This window comes from Orcinus orca, chromosome 14, assembly GCF_937001465.1.
Source record: "Orcinus orca chromosome 14, mOrcOrc1.1, whole genome shotgun sequence".
Classification (NCBI taxonomy): domain Eukaryota; kingdom Metazoa; phylum Chordata; class Mammalia; order Artiodactyla; family Delphinidae; genus Orcinus; species Orcinus orca.
In genome coordinates this window covers 27,337,493-27,352,687 of record NC_064572.1, presented here as the reverse complement: position 1 = coordinate 27,352,687, position 15,195 = coordinate 27,337,493, and the positions used below count along the sequence as shown (strand labels likewise).

At 36.5% G+C, this 15,195-nt stretch overlaps 1 protein-coding gene and 1 non-coding gene across 5 annotated transcripts in view; both read right to left on the bottom strand.

Moving 5' to 3' along the window:
• Nucleotides 1-15,195, bottom strand: part of CCAR1 (cell division cycle and apoptosis regulator 1) — a 55,162-nt gene that overhangs the window by 14,855 nt on the left and 25,112 nt on the right. For 3 of the 4 annotated variants that reach the window (XM_049697212.1, XM_004280810.4, XM_033407609.2), the window contains exons 11-17: nucleotides 13,812-14,037; nucleotides 13,109-13,222; nucleotides 12,399-12,565; nucleotides 11,454-11,664; nucleotides 10,554-10,637; nucleotides 7,245-7,430; nucleotides 2,210-2,401 (exon numbers count right to left, since the gene is read on the bottom strand). In XM_049697212.1, coding sequence (XP_049553169.1) covers nucleotides 2,210-2,401; nucleotides 7,245-7,430; nucleotides 10,554-10,637; nucleotides 11,454-11,664; nucleotides 12,399-12,565; nucleotides 13,109-13,222; nucleotides 13,812-14,037 — 1,180 coding nt within the window. The remainder of the gene's footprint in view (nucleotides 1-2,209; nucleotides 2,402-7,244; nucleotides 7,431-10,553; nucleotides 10,638-11,453; nucleotides 11,665-12,398; nucleotides 12,566-13,108; nucleotides 13,223-13,811; nucleotides 14,038-15,195) is intronic. The other variant, XM_033407610.2, reaches the window with a different exon arrangement.
• On the bottom strand, nucleotides 12,697-12,761 carry LOC117196996 (small nucleolar RNA SNORD98). The gene has a single exon (XR_004477454.1). It is a non-coding gene; the product is annotated as a small nucleolar RNA SNORD98 (small nucleolar RNA).

The window sequence follows — 15,195 nt, the reverse complement described above, 5'->3', positions numbered from 1 at the left end:
ACTGCCAGGGAATTCCCTATGTAAATATATCTAAGGAAATTGCATTCAACAGATTAAAAGGGTCTAGAACTTGAAATAGTTACAGTTCTAAAATAACAGTTCTAAAATATGTAATTTTGGGCAATGTGTTCAGTATAATTGGTAAAACACTTCAATCAGACTATTTTCCTGATCAGAAAGAAATATACAATGTATTAAAACTATAATTGATCTTACAATCTATTTTTCTTTCATTCATGCCATCTTTATACATTTTAAATAAAAAGAAATCTATTATCAGTAAAATGACCATTAAGATGTTGAGAATTCTTTTCTCTTAATCATTAATGTAAAAATTAAATAAAATCTCCATTTGTGTAAGTAAATAGCAAGAGTCACATATTTTTCTTAGACTTTTCTATCTCTATTACTCAAATAAAAAGCAATTAAGGGACTTCCTTGGTGGTGCAGTGGTTAAGAATCCACCTGCCAATGCAGGGGACAAGGGTTCGATCCCAGGTCCGGGAAGATCCCACATGCCGCGGAGCAACCAAGCCTGTGCACCACAACTACTGAGCCTGCGCTCTAGAGCCTGCAAGCCACAACTACTGAGCTCACGTGCCACAACTACTGAAGCCCGTGCGCCTAGAGCCTGTGCTCCGCAACAAGAGAAGCCCCTGCTCGCCACAACTAGAGAAAGCCCATGTGCACCAATGAAAACCCAATGCAGCCAAAAATAAATAAATAATCAAAAAACAAACAAAAAAGCAATTAAAATGTGTTAGCTTGGAAGAAACCTAGAGAAGTAACTAGAAGATAAGTATTAATTCTACATCTCTTTTCATCTACAAGCAGTGAAAGACAAAGATACACCTAGCATTAAAATTAAATCAGTCAAAAATTTATTTATTATTGATATACGGTTTTTCTTAGTAATAATTTCTTTTAAATTCATATACCAAAATGACTTACATTCTAATGATAGATTAAAAGGAAACTAACCAAGGGGGTATGTTAGGTGGAGAGGAAGAAAAATAAAGGATCATTCTGCTAGCAGAGGGCTGTTCCTAAATCACCTTGTTTCCACCGAACAGCATTAATTTGGCATCCTCTTACAGCATCCGTTAGGTATACAGTATATACTTTTTAAGCAGTAATACCAAAGACTATTTTTTTCATTTATTTACTTCTTGAATGATTACTACATGATAGGCACTGTTAAGAGTTAAATTTATGGCAATTGGTAATAAAAATAAAATCACATTGTATATAATGTTTAAGGTCACTGGCTTACCGGAATTATCAATGTTTCAAAAAATATAAATATGTTAATATTGTAACATAGTTTATTCCAAGACCAATAAACATGCATTTCATGTTTATTAATTGCCTCAGTAGTCCTCTATATTTGTTTGCAAATGTCTCTAGTCTAAGCACTTCATTTTTATCTTACCAATGCCTCCTGGGTCAAGTAGGTATGATTGATTTTTACGATATAATTTATCAAATAACACAATGTGAGACATGTTGATAAGATACAATAATTGAACACAATTATAATTTTGTACAGGCTATTTACAAAACTGATATTTGGGGATATTTTACATTGTTTTGTTTAAAGAATGAAGCAATCACTTACTTAGGGATGAAAGTGCATTTCAACTGTTTTGAAAAATGACATGAACTGTTTGTTGTAAAGCTATTCTAAAGTAATGGTACAAAGAAACAGATTCATGTTGAAAATATAAACATTAATTATTTTATCTTACACCTAAATCAATCACAAGTAAAAGTTTCAATCCCACTAAATGGTATTTTAATTCTAGAGTAAATAATAAAGTGCTACCACATTCCCAACAGAAGCAATTAGAGATTATTGTATCGTATGTCTCCCAATATCCTGATAAAAGAACACACCACTACACCACTACCTGTGATGTAGTCTTGGGAAAAAAATAATTGAACCTGAACCGGATTGAGACTTTAGGTCCAAATATCAATTTATGGGAAATAGAGAGGCCAGAAGAACATTTAAACCATATCACAGGAATGCAATAAGCAAAAGTAAGTCTGTAGCGAACATCATCTGGTTGTTCTTTCCCCAAAAAATACACTGTAAGGAAAATACAAAAAACAAAAACAGTGAAAGAGGCACTCAAAAGAGATTTAAGAGATATATTAACCAACGTGTGAACTTTATTTGGATCCCAATTCAAACTTAAAACATTACCTCAAATGAATGTTCTTTATTATCCTCTAATCTGTAGTCCAAAAGAACACTCAAAGACATGATGCTACAATCAAACTTGCCACTTTTTGCAGCCCAGTTTGGATGTACAACAATGGCTGGCTCATCAGGCAAAATATATCTTCTTTCCCGACGCTGGCGTTCTAGTTCCTCTTGACGTTTTCTTTCTTCTTCCTACATATTTGAAATTTTAAGTAATGGTTAAACCTGCATGTACATTATGTATACATACCAAATGTATACCATATGTAAAGAAAAAGGGCAAATTTCTATGACTCCTTACGATGATAATACCAACCTTAAGGGCTAAGAAGGGAGCAAAGTTCAAATTTAATAAAGAGGACAGCAGCTTTTATGGCTCCTAATTCTCTTTCTTTTCAATTTCCCAGCATAAGAAATTGCCTTCTAAAGAGGAAAAAACCCGACAAACCTATATTAACATCATATAAATCAGGAGATTCTGGGAAAACAGTGGTGGTAACATAGTTTGTGGGTCTACCTGACTCCTCACATTTAAAAAGAGACAGAATAATCTAGATACCAAAACCAAAATCCATGTATATGCACAACAAAACGAGGTGATAAGGTATCCCCACAAACCCCAATATACAAGTGAGCAGACCCCAACATCTATGTGTTACTGACATCTGTGTGTGTGGGGAAGCAGAAGGAAGCAACGAGGTTGCCTGTTGGATCTAAGAACAGGAAAACCATAAAATAATCAGGCAATGGAAAGCACAGCAGGTAAATTTAAGAATAGCAGCTAAAAATAGGAATAGGTGAGTAAGGGTATACAAGGGGTCAGTGTTAAGATCTAAAAGGGCCCAGACATTCTAGCCCTACCTATGAACTTGCAAAGCTGATTTACCAGGGCATCCTTCCAGCACAGGGCCCCACAATGAGGAGAAACTTCTGAGAACAAAATCAATAGTGAGCCGGACAGGGACAACAGAGACAAGGGAGGAGAAGGTCCAGATAAAAAGTGATAGAGGGCAATAAAGATCGAAATCTCAGCAAGCCACCATATTTTTTGACAGAACAAGAAAATAACAGAACACAGGGCTCTGTGAAGTTAGAAAAGCTATCTGAAGCAATCGCCTAATAAACTTTAGGCAAACTACATTCACGTAAACACGAGCAGTAGAAAAGTACTGAGGTCAAATCCCAAAGTTATTATTAGAAAAAAAAAAAGAACAAGGAGCAGAATCACATCTCTGGCAGACAATGAAAGTGGGCCAGAAAGCCATGGCCAAAAGGCAGATAAAAATCTTAACTTACTATTTTAAAGTGTGCTAAAAGACTTTAAGAAAATGTTACAGGGACTTCCCTGGTGGCAAAGTGGTTAAGACCCTGTGCTCCCAATGAAGGGGGCCTGCATTTGATCCCTGGTAAGGGAACTAGATCCCACATGCAGGCCACAACTAAGAGTTCACATGCCACAACTAAGGAGCCGGCGAGCCGCAACTAAGGAGCCTGCCTGCCACAACTAAGACCTGACACAACCAAATAAATAAATATTAAAAAAAGGAAAAGAAAATGTTACAAGATATGAAAGAACAACATGAATAAGAATTTTAGAAGTAGAAAATGAGGTGACAGGGACTTCCCTGGTGGTCCAGTGGTTATGACTTTGCCTTCCAATGCAGGGAGTTCAGGTTTGATGCCTGGTCAGGGAGCTAAGATCCCACATGCCTTGCAGCCGAAAAACCAAAACATCAAAAAAAAAAAAAAAAAAAAACAGAATCAATATTATAACAAATTCAATAAAGACTTTAAAAATGGTCCAGGGCTTCCCTGGTGGTGCAGTGGTTAAGAATCCGCCTGCCAATGCAGGGGACACGGGTTCGAGCCCTGGTCCGGGAAGATCCCACATGCCGCGGGGCAACTAAGCCCGTACGCCACAACTACTGAGCCTGCACTCTAGAGCCTGCGAGCCACAACTACTGAGCCCGCACGCCTAGAGCCTGTGCTCCGCAACAAGCCCCCGCTCGCCGCAACTAGAGAAAGCCCGTGCGCAGCAACGAAGACCCAATGCAGCCATAAATAAATAAATATATACATTTAAAAAAAAAAGGGTCCATATCTAAAAAAAACAAAAAGAAAATGAGGTGACAGAATTTAGGGAACAATCAGAAAAGATAGTTTCAGAAATTTAAAAATAAACTAGAAGGAATAAAAAAGAAAATAAACTCAAGAGATAATGCCTTAAAAGAACAGAAGGTAATGTGGAAATCTTAAAAATCAAAAAGAAATGAAAAGTATTCAAGAAAAAGTGACCAATGTTGAGGAAGCAAAAAAGGTCAATACAAGACATCAGAATTCCTTAAAGAAAACAAAAGCAAGGGAACAAAACAAATAAAAAACTATTACTGTGGGAGGGAAGGAGACGCAAGAGGGAAGAGATATGGGAACATATGTATATGTATAAATGATTCACTTTGTTATAAAGCAGAAACTAGCACACCATTGTAAAGCAATTATATTCCAATAAAGATGTAAAAAAACCCCAAAAAAACGATTACTGGACTTCCCTGGTAGCACAGTGGGTAAGAATCCGCCTGCCAATGCAGGGGACATGGGTTACAGCCCTGTTCCAGGAAGATCTCACATGCCGCAGAGCAACTAAGCCCGTGTGCCACAACTACTGAGCCTGCACTCTAGAGCCCATGAGCCACAGCTACCAAGCCCGTGTGCCACAACTACTGAAGCCTGTGCACCTAGAGCCCGTGCTCCACAACAAGAGAAGCCACCGCAATGAGAGGCCCGCGCACCGCAATAAGAGTAGCCCCTGCTCACTGCAACTAGAGAAAGCCCTCAAGCAGCAACGAAGACCCAACACAGCCAAAAAAAAGAAATAAAATAAAAACAAACAGGTAACCACCTGAAGATGGCAGGGAACCAATGCATTTTCATGAAAGCTGGATAAACAAACAAAAATAGTGCTTGATTTAGCAGCACACACACACACACACACACAAATATTTTTTGGCCGCACCATGTGGTATGTGGGATCTTAGTTCCCCAACCAGGGATTGAACCCATGCCCCCTGCAGTGGAAGCACAGAGTCTTAACCACTGGACCACCAAGGAAGTCCTAATATTCTATATTTTAAAAAGAAAGAAAGAGAAGAATCAAGTATTGATCCTGCCTTCTTCTATATGAATTTACCAAAAGGCAAACCTGTACCACCTGGGTAACCAAACAGCAGATGAGGGGAATAGGTGAACACAGAATAAGAATTATGATATCACCATTTTTGAACCCCAATAAATCAATGCATCTAGGATTTGAGCACCAAAGGCCACTAACATCAAAAAGTGAAAATCAACTCTTTGCCTTCTTTTTCTGCTCTTCCTGTCCTGAACAATTCAGTTCTAAAGCAATTCCTACAAGCAAAGCAGGTGTCTATACAGGGGATGGAGGCAGTGAGGAAGGAGTGCTACAATGGCCCAGAGCAGATGAGCTGCCCAGTTACCAGGAATTGAAACCCAAATGAAGCAAGGAGGGTATCCATACAGAGAAAGCACAGGGCAGGGAATGAGAGCAGAGTGAGGATATTCAAATTGGAGAGGGAGTATGATGGACAACTGAGAAAGTAAGCAAATATATTAAGTATAATAGAAGGTATGTTTCTCATTATTGGAGAAAGGAGTTAAGATACATGGAAAGAGAGAAAACCAGAATGAACTCTGTGATGTTGGAGTAGAATTGGAGATATTAGTACAAACTTATGACTTTATTGTAGTAAATATGATGTACCATCCTTCACTAAAAGATACCAGGACTTGCTGGGGAAATGGCTGATTTCAGTAATAGGGCAGGGATAGTACACGGTGAGACTAAAACACTGTATTGTGCTGCAAAATAAGAAAGTTCTCAGAAAATGACAAGAACATTTCCAAGAACACAGAAGACAACTTGAAAGGCCTCCTGCTGGCCAACTCTGAGACAGTTTCACTATAAAAATAAATATAACTTATATAGTAAAATAAGAAATCATGCATCTCTTCAGAACAAGGTAATTTTCCTACATAATTACAAAATCATTATCACATCCAAGAAATTTAACCGTTCCTCATTATCTAATATCACATCCATAATCAAATTTCTCCAATTACCCCAAAAATACTCTTTATGGCTTTTTCCCCCTCTATCCGGGATCCAGTCAAGTTTCGCTCAGTGCATTCAGTTGTCATGTCTTGTTAACCTTCTGTAATCTAAACCATTTTTCTTCCTTCATTACATGGACATTTTTTGAAAGTTCAGACAAGCTGCTTTGTAGAATTTCGTACATTCTAAATTTATATGTTTTCTTACAATTAGATTAAGGTAAAACATTTTCGGCAGGAATACTTCATAAATAATGACGTATACTTCACAATGCATTCCATCGGGAAACACATAATGTCAGTTTATCCAATTACTGGTGGTGTAACACACTTCTGATATCCCCATGTTTCAAATTCAGAAAACATCCATAAGTTACTCTTCTGGGCATAAGACTGAGGCATAAATGGGAGTGAATAAACAGCCTCTGAGTCTTAAGGACTGAAATGCAATCAAACGCACAGCTTTAAAGCAGCACAATTCTCACAGAAGCACTTCACTAGAACTCCATCTCTGAACTTAGTGGCTTTGTCCACCAAATTTCATTTCATTTTTTATATCTAAAACATTATTATTCATTTTTAAGAGGGAGGAATAAAATACGTGACTTGGAAATCACTCAACTGTGTCTCAAGTGAAGAATGAATAAACAAACTGTGATACACTGATACTATGAATACTATTAAGAAATGTAAAGGAACAAACTATAGAAACACAATAAAATGGGTGAATCTCTAATGTGTCATGCTAAGTTAAAGAGGTCAGACTAAAAAGGTTATGTAATTCCATTTACATGATATATTGGAAAAGGCAAACTACAGGAAAACAAATCAGTGGCTTCCAGCGGCTGAAGGGGTGGGAGAAGAAAATGCTTACAAAGGGGTACAGGGTATTTTTAGGAGTATATACCTCTTTATCATCTTCAGATTTCCTATCATCCTCCTCTTCCTCTTCTTTCTCAGATTTCTCTAATTCCTTTTGTTCTTCTTTTTGCTCTTCTACTTTAAGCTGTTTTGTCAATCGGGCTATTAACTGGGATTTTAACCCTTTGGAACTAAGAGCTCGACTTTCTAATTCTTTTCGGAGATCATTTACCTAAATATACACACCATAAAAACACAGAAAAAGAAAACAGGATAGTGAAATAGGGAGCTGTGCAATGATCTTCTGTATGGTTTTTTTTTTAAATTTTGGTGAAAGGGACAGTTGTACAGCTCATAAAAAGGTTTGTGAAAATGCAAACCGACAGAGTATTTTTTGAAAATAATTTGCAACATGTTTTAAGATGCTTTGAAGAAGTTAATGCTCTTTGACCCAGAAATTCTAATTTCTGCGAATTTACCCTAAGGAAATAACCTAAACACAAGAAAGAAACTTTTTATATGGATACATTCCTTGTCATAATCCCTTCCTCCAAAAAAGTGAAGAATCTAAATATCCAATAAAAGGGTAATACCAAAGAAAAAAAAGCAGTACATCAACTAAATGGAACAGTATAGAACATTTAAAAATAATTACATGTGAAACTCTATTATTAATTGAAAAGGAGACAGCAACTTTTTTACACAACATGATTAAAACCAAACAACCAACCAACCAACCAGCTTGTACCCAGAAAATATAATGGAAAATAATACATAGAATTTTTTTTAACATCTTTATTGGAGTATAATTGCTTTACAATGGTGTGTTAGTTTCTGCTTTATAACAAAGTGAATCAGTTATACATATACATATGTTCCCATATCTCTTCCCTCTTGTGTCTCCCTCCCTCCCACCCTCCCTATCCCACCCCTCCAGGCAGTCACAAAGCACCGAGCTGATCTCTCTGTGCTAAGCGGGTGCTTCCCACTAGCTATCTACCTTACGTTTGGTAGTGTATATATGTCCATGCCTCTCTCTCGCTTTGTCACACCTTACCTTTCCCCCTCCCCATATCCTGAAGTCCATTCTCTAGTAGGTCTAGTAGGACACAGTCTTTATTCCTGTCTTACCCCTAGGTTCTTCATGACAGTTTTGTTTTTTCTTAAATTCCATATATAAATGCATAGAATTTTAAAGAAAAGCTGTGTTTGAATGAAAGGCTTGAGAAATTTTTTCTTCAATATTTTATGCATACACCAATTTTTAAAATAAGCATGCCTTATATTTATAATCAAAAGTAATACAAGTTTTCATCAAAAAACCTACAAACAGTAAATGCTGGAGAGGGTGTGAAGAAAAGGGAACCCTCTCGCATTGTTGGTGGGAATGTAAATTGATACAGCCACTATGGAGAACAGTATGGAGGTTCCTTAAAAAACTAAAAACAGAACTACCATATGACCCAGCAATCCCACTACTGGGCATATACCCTGAGAAAACCGTAATTCAAAAGAAGTCATGTACCACAATGTTCATTGCAGCAGTATTTACAATACCCAGTACATGGAAGCAAACTAAGTGTCCATCGACAGATGAATGGATAAAGAAGATGTGGCACATATATATATAAAATATTATACAGCCATAAAAAGAAACAAAATTGAGTTATTTGTAGTGAGGTGGATGGACCTAGAGTCTGTCACACAGAGTGAAGTAAGTCAAAGAGAAAAACAAATACCGTACGCTAACACATATACATGGAATCTAAAAAAAAAGGTTCTGATGAACCTAGGGGCAGAACAGCAATAAAGATGCAGACGTAGAGAATGGACTTGAGGACATGGGGAGGGAGAAGGGTAAGCTGGGACGAAGTGAGAGTAGCATTGACATATATACACTACCAAATGTAAAATAGACAGCTAGTGGGAAGCAGCTGCATTGCATGGGGAGATCAACTCGGTGCTTTGTGACCACCTAGAGGGGTGGGATAGGTAGATCCAAGAGGGAGGGGATATTGGGATATATGTATATGTATAACTGATTCACTTTGTTATACAGCAGAAACTAACACAACATTGTAAAGCGATTATACTCCAACAAAGATGTTAAAAAAGAAAAAAAGATTTCTCGTGATAATATGGGTAATTTGTCATCTTGTTTACTAAAATTTTTCTTTATTAAGGGAGAGATACTGAAAATCATCCCAATTTTATTGGAAATGTGCTTTACAAATAATAAATTTCTATTCATAAAAAGAAGAAAAGGAATACAAACTTTAAAATAAGAAACAATAGCAGAGCCATCAGTTTGACAAAAAGTCCTTGGAGTGCAGGCTTAATCTAACTTTCTGAATCTATAGCACTCTATATGAAACCTGATGTTGAGGAAAATAACTTGGCATAGTGTAAGAAGAGCACATTCTTATGATACACATTCTCTACTAAAAAAGCAATGTTGGGCTTCCCTGGTGGCGCAGTGGTTGACAGTCTGACTGCCGATGCAGGGGACACGGGTTCGTGCCCGGGTCCAGGAAGATCCCACATGCCGCGGAGCGGCTGGGCCCGTGAGCCATAGCCGCTGAGCCTGCGCGTCCGGAGCCTGTGCTCCAAAACGGGAGAGGCCACAACAGTGAGAGGCCCGCGTACCGCAAAAAACAAACAAAACAAACAAAGCAATGCTGGTTTAAAAACTAGACTTTCATAAAAAAGAAAAAAACCTGTATTTTGCTGAGGACAGAAGTTAATAAAAAGGTCAGCTTTTATGTGTTAAACAGGAAGTTGCAAAAGCAAGCCAGCTTCTGATCTTCTGATCTATGTAGAATTTATATACGTAGAATCTATGGATCTACATTCACAATATAGGCCCAGAGATGCAAAACTGCAAAAAGATAATAGGTCCAAAGACGCTGGGGAGCAAAAACAAACTAGTATAATGCGTTAATCAAAGATTTTCAAAAAAGCCTCTTAAATTATCTTCTTCCTATTTCAGATGTATATCAATCCACATTTTATTTTTAAATTTTATTTAAAAACTGCATAGTCTTTTTCCTATGTTTCATTCCTTCTGCTTGAATTTAAGTTAATTAAGTGCAGAAATTCCACCTCTTGGTTAGTTCCCAAAGCAAAAAGCAAATATTGCTCATACTATAGGCACATGTATATTACATTCGACAGTGGCTGATGTATGAAGTCACCTTTTATTTAATTTTGACACACACACACAAACAACAAAGAATATTTATATAAAACCAGTGGACTTCATTTCTAATGGCTTATATCTGAAAAACTACTGTCCACAACATCCTCTATTCCTGTTCAGAGATTCCAAATTAAATACCATTACTTTCAAAGTTACCTTCATTGTCTTCGGGTCAAGTTTAGACCAATGGGTAGGAGTGGAAATTTCTTTAGCTTCACCATCATCCTTCTCTTCTTCATCCTGATATACAAAGTAAAGAACAGAATTACTATTCTGAAACCTTAAAATAAAGGTAATTTACTTTTAAAAGTCTGTTGCTGATCTGTGCAAGGTCACAAATGTTTCAGATTGTCTTCTCCTAAAGTTATTATTTAGGCAAGTCCACGTACATACATTCTACCACTTTTAACTGATCACAAAGACACTCATCAGCCAATCAAAGCCAGATCTGTGAAACACAAAAGGGTGATAAATTACAACACAAAGGATATCAGGGATGCACAAACACTGCCGATCTCCACTAACCAAACAGTGTGTGATCTTGCCCCAATTTTCAAGCCACCCAAAGTTAAGACTGATTTAGTCAGACCTTTCAAATGTACCAAAGACGATGCCACATAGCCTGAAATTTCAAATCTCTCAGACTTGTGGTTGTCCAATTTCAAATATCCATGACTAGAACTGATGACCGTGAAAGAGAAAATTTTTTAAATTTTAGAAAATGGCAAAATGTTTAAAATGGCTTAATACTGAATCTTGCTCAACAACTGGTCCCAGATTCCAGCAACTAGACCTATGATAAAAACAAAATTCTGTGCAATTTAAGCACAACTTATTTTCCTTTGAGGTCTCAGCACTCTTAAAGTTAGAATAGACAGATTTTTTTTTTTAAGAGAAAAGAACATACAACTATACTGCTGAAAGCTGGATTACCAGTCGCTGTTACCAGTTATGTTCCTCCATGTGTGTTTGTTATGTAGTGTGTGGTGTGCATTTGTGCCTGTGTTCCTGTGCCTGTGAGAAGCGGAAATAGAAAAAGGGATTAGCGTTCAGTGCCTGTTCTCCATCAGCCTCCTTGCGTTCACCCTGAAGCTTCTCGACCAGCTGCTGCTTGTATCCTCGGGAGAGGGTTTCCCACTCTGAGCGGGTGGGAAGGCAATGCCAAACATCCGGGAAAAATAAAACCACTGTCTCCACATGAGCTGGAACTGTACGCCCCTTGTGGGTCTCCTCAGGGCGATGGTAGCGAATCTCTGCAAAACGGTACCTGTTGCAAGGGAAGAAGCATGTTGGAAAAAAAATTCTAAAATACATTTTAAAGACCCTAGTTCACTTGTAGCACATCAAGTAAAGAAATTTTGCTGCAAGAACTTGAGGTTGGTCTAAAGAAAAAAAAATTATAGAAGCCATAGTTCCTCTTTTGGTACATTTGTACAATATTTTATGGTTAAAAGAAGAATATGTTCCCCAAGGCATTTTCAAAGTTTGATTACAGAGCTACCCATATTTTAGAGAATACCTGAAGAAGCTGGATAGCTGTTCAGATTTCATGTGCTAAAAAAAGAATATTCTCAATTAAGTCACAAGAAATATACTAAAATACACAGGACAAATAAGCCTCAAGAGAAAATATGGCTGAACAAAAATAATCAGCAACTACATCATTTTATAACAAAAGAATTATAATGAAATGAAGTTCTCTCTTGACGATCTTCTCCAGCTATGCATGAAATGAAAAATATTTTCAACATACATCCAACTTCCAAAGTTCAGCATAACAAAACATTAAAAATTTCAGTTTATTTTGATTAGTTCTTAATCCTTTTTCCCCCAAACATTTTTGGCACCAAATAAACTTCTGCTAAAATTAGTATTTTCCTTTGAGATTACCTGCATGATCCAGATTGCTAAAATAAGGGGTGGGGGAGAAGGCTGATAGACAAGAACATCTATATAACTATTAGAAAAACATTTCTAATCAAGAAATGAATTGGTACTTACCATTGTGTGCATACACTTAGATCAATGCCTGTCAGAGCCTTACAACAACGAATAGCAGTCTTAATCAACACAGAGGGGTCTTTTTCTGGGTCTGGTCCATCCAACGAAGGAGACCAGTGGCCTCCAATGGCCATGGCTTCATCCTTGCCTTTCATGCCCACTAAAAACTAATTTAAAACAAAGAATCATTTACATATATTATGCAACTTGTCAAATTACAAATGAAATACTGGAAAAGTAAAGGAACAAACCTTTCTAATATCATTTTTACTACCTCGGGTATCTGTCAGTCAAGGAAGAGTTCAGTTCATCGTGTTCCACACTGCATTTCAGCAATGGAATAGGATTTATACATCATAACTCATCCTTCTAAAATATTTCCTCAGATAAAAAGTTCTTTTAAAGAAACAAGCTATAATTCAAAGTTTAAGAGCATCCTGATACACTAAACCCATTATCACTAAGATTTTACTATGCTTCAAATATAAAACATCAAAACGACAGTTGAACTAGTGACATACAAATAAGATATAGCCGTTAATCTGCAATGAGAAAAACATCTACATCATTGAGTGCCGTAACTATATTAAAATTAGATATAAAACAAATCAACAAAATTTAAATGGTAGTATTTTTTAATTCTATATATACACAGTTAGAACTAAGCAAAGCAAATATACACCTAAAGTTAAATAAATGTTTCACTTTACCTTAACAAGTCTAGCAGGATGTTGAAATCCATCTCGAAGTTCTTGTGGGTCTTCAGCAAGAGCACATGACTTATGATACAAATCTTCCATACTAGGGCTAGCCATCAGCATTACCTATTATAGTCAAATAATTCAATCCTGTCAAAAGTCTAAAGTAATGTAAAAAAATGAGAAGCACTACTAATTATCCTTACATAATAGATATCTGAAGTTTTTTATAAAAATGGAAAGTAAAACACTATAGCAGAAATGGTATTAGATACCTTATAATTACATAGTTTTAACTTTTCAAGGAATGCTTTTTGATCAATGTTTTTCAAATAGCAGAAAACTACTGACCATAAACAATGTACTGAATGTTACCCTGAAGACTCACATATAGTGCATTCACCCAACATTACATTTTTATCTGGGGCTACCAGAAGTCATAGAACATTCCAAAAAGCTCAATAAAATGAACTTCATCTTCACATTTTTATAAGGTTCAAAATGTTAAAGCAATAACAACATTTTTACAGCTCAAGAGTTAAGGCAAAAAGAGGTTAAATTACTTAAATAACCAAAACAGAATCTGGGAGACAAGAAGAAAACACAGGCATTCAGATCTTAAATGTAATAACCACTTTCTGAAGATTAATTCCACATACATTCTTAATATGAATAACTACTCAGAAATTTTAGCTGTGTATCACAGAATACAAACCTTTGCACTGTATAAGTGATCAGCATCTGGTGGATCAAGAATGGCCATATTTTTCTCTAAGGACTCTACTTCTCTGTGCATTACATAAAAATTGCAGTAATTTCCCAGCTGAAATGGTCTTGACAAAGGGAAAGCATCCACCCATGTAAACTGAGCATCAAAAAAGTCACTAGGTATATATAAATTCTGATAACGGCGCCTTAGTTCCATCATGTCACAACTAGGACTGAAAAACAGACATAAGGAGTGAATAAAGAGCCTTAACACCAAATACTATGCAAAGATTCATTCAATTCTAAAGCTAAATATATAATTTGATACAGTTAACAGCCAGCTGAAAATGAACAGTCACTGTTAATGAATGAGCTATAGATTTACATAGAAGTACATGAAAATGTCATTTTCAAATATGTTTACTTACAGCTTTGAATAAATAACTAGTATCTACGTGTTACCGTTATTTCTTTATTTTTTGTGTGTAGCTTAAAATTCATTTAGACAAGACCCTTTGAAATAACTTCAAGCTCCAGAAAAGATCTGAACAAAAGCAATTCTGCCTCAGTTGAAGCTGCATTTTTGAGAAAATTATGATTCATATAAAATGGATATAAAAAAGGAATAAGAGTGGTACCAATTAGTATGAGTGCTCCTCAATCAGGTTTATACAGTGTCGGAAAAAATACAACCTTTATTCTACAGTAAGATCCCAGATCAGGCATAGTTAATTTAAAATTAAATATAAAAGTCTACATGAAAACAAAATCCAAACGTTTTTTGGATTATCCACATCTCCATACCTCTCTATCTAATGATTAAGATCCATACCTGATTATTTACTATGTAAAGAGAGGATAAGTTTCTTGCCTTTTAAATCTGGCATAATGAATTTTTTTTTTAAAGGACGATTTACTTTTTCCTAAGAAACAGAGCTTTTAAAGGAGAGAAACTCAAAAGTAAATCAATCTGGTTAATAGGCCAAGAGATTTCTGTTAAAAGCATAATGAAGAGTGGAAAACACCAACAGTCTGTAAGATGAAAAGATAACTACACCGTCCTTTCAAATGACAACTAAAGGCAAGAGTACGTAATATGAACTAATGTATCTACAGGGATGTCTTTTTATGTGAAACCTAAAAATAAGAAATATAGAATGGGGCTTCCCTAGTGGCACAGTAGTTGGGAGTCCACTTGCCGATGCAGGGGACACGGGTTCGTTCCCCGGTCTGGGAAGATCCCACATGCCGCGGAGTAGCTGGGCCTGTGAGCCATGGCCACTGAGCCTGCGTGTCCGGAGCCTGTGCTCTGCGACGGGAGAGGCCACAACAGTGAGAGGCCCGCGTACAGCAAAAAAGTAATGAAGTGAAACTGTGAAGATTTAACTTGG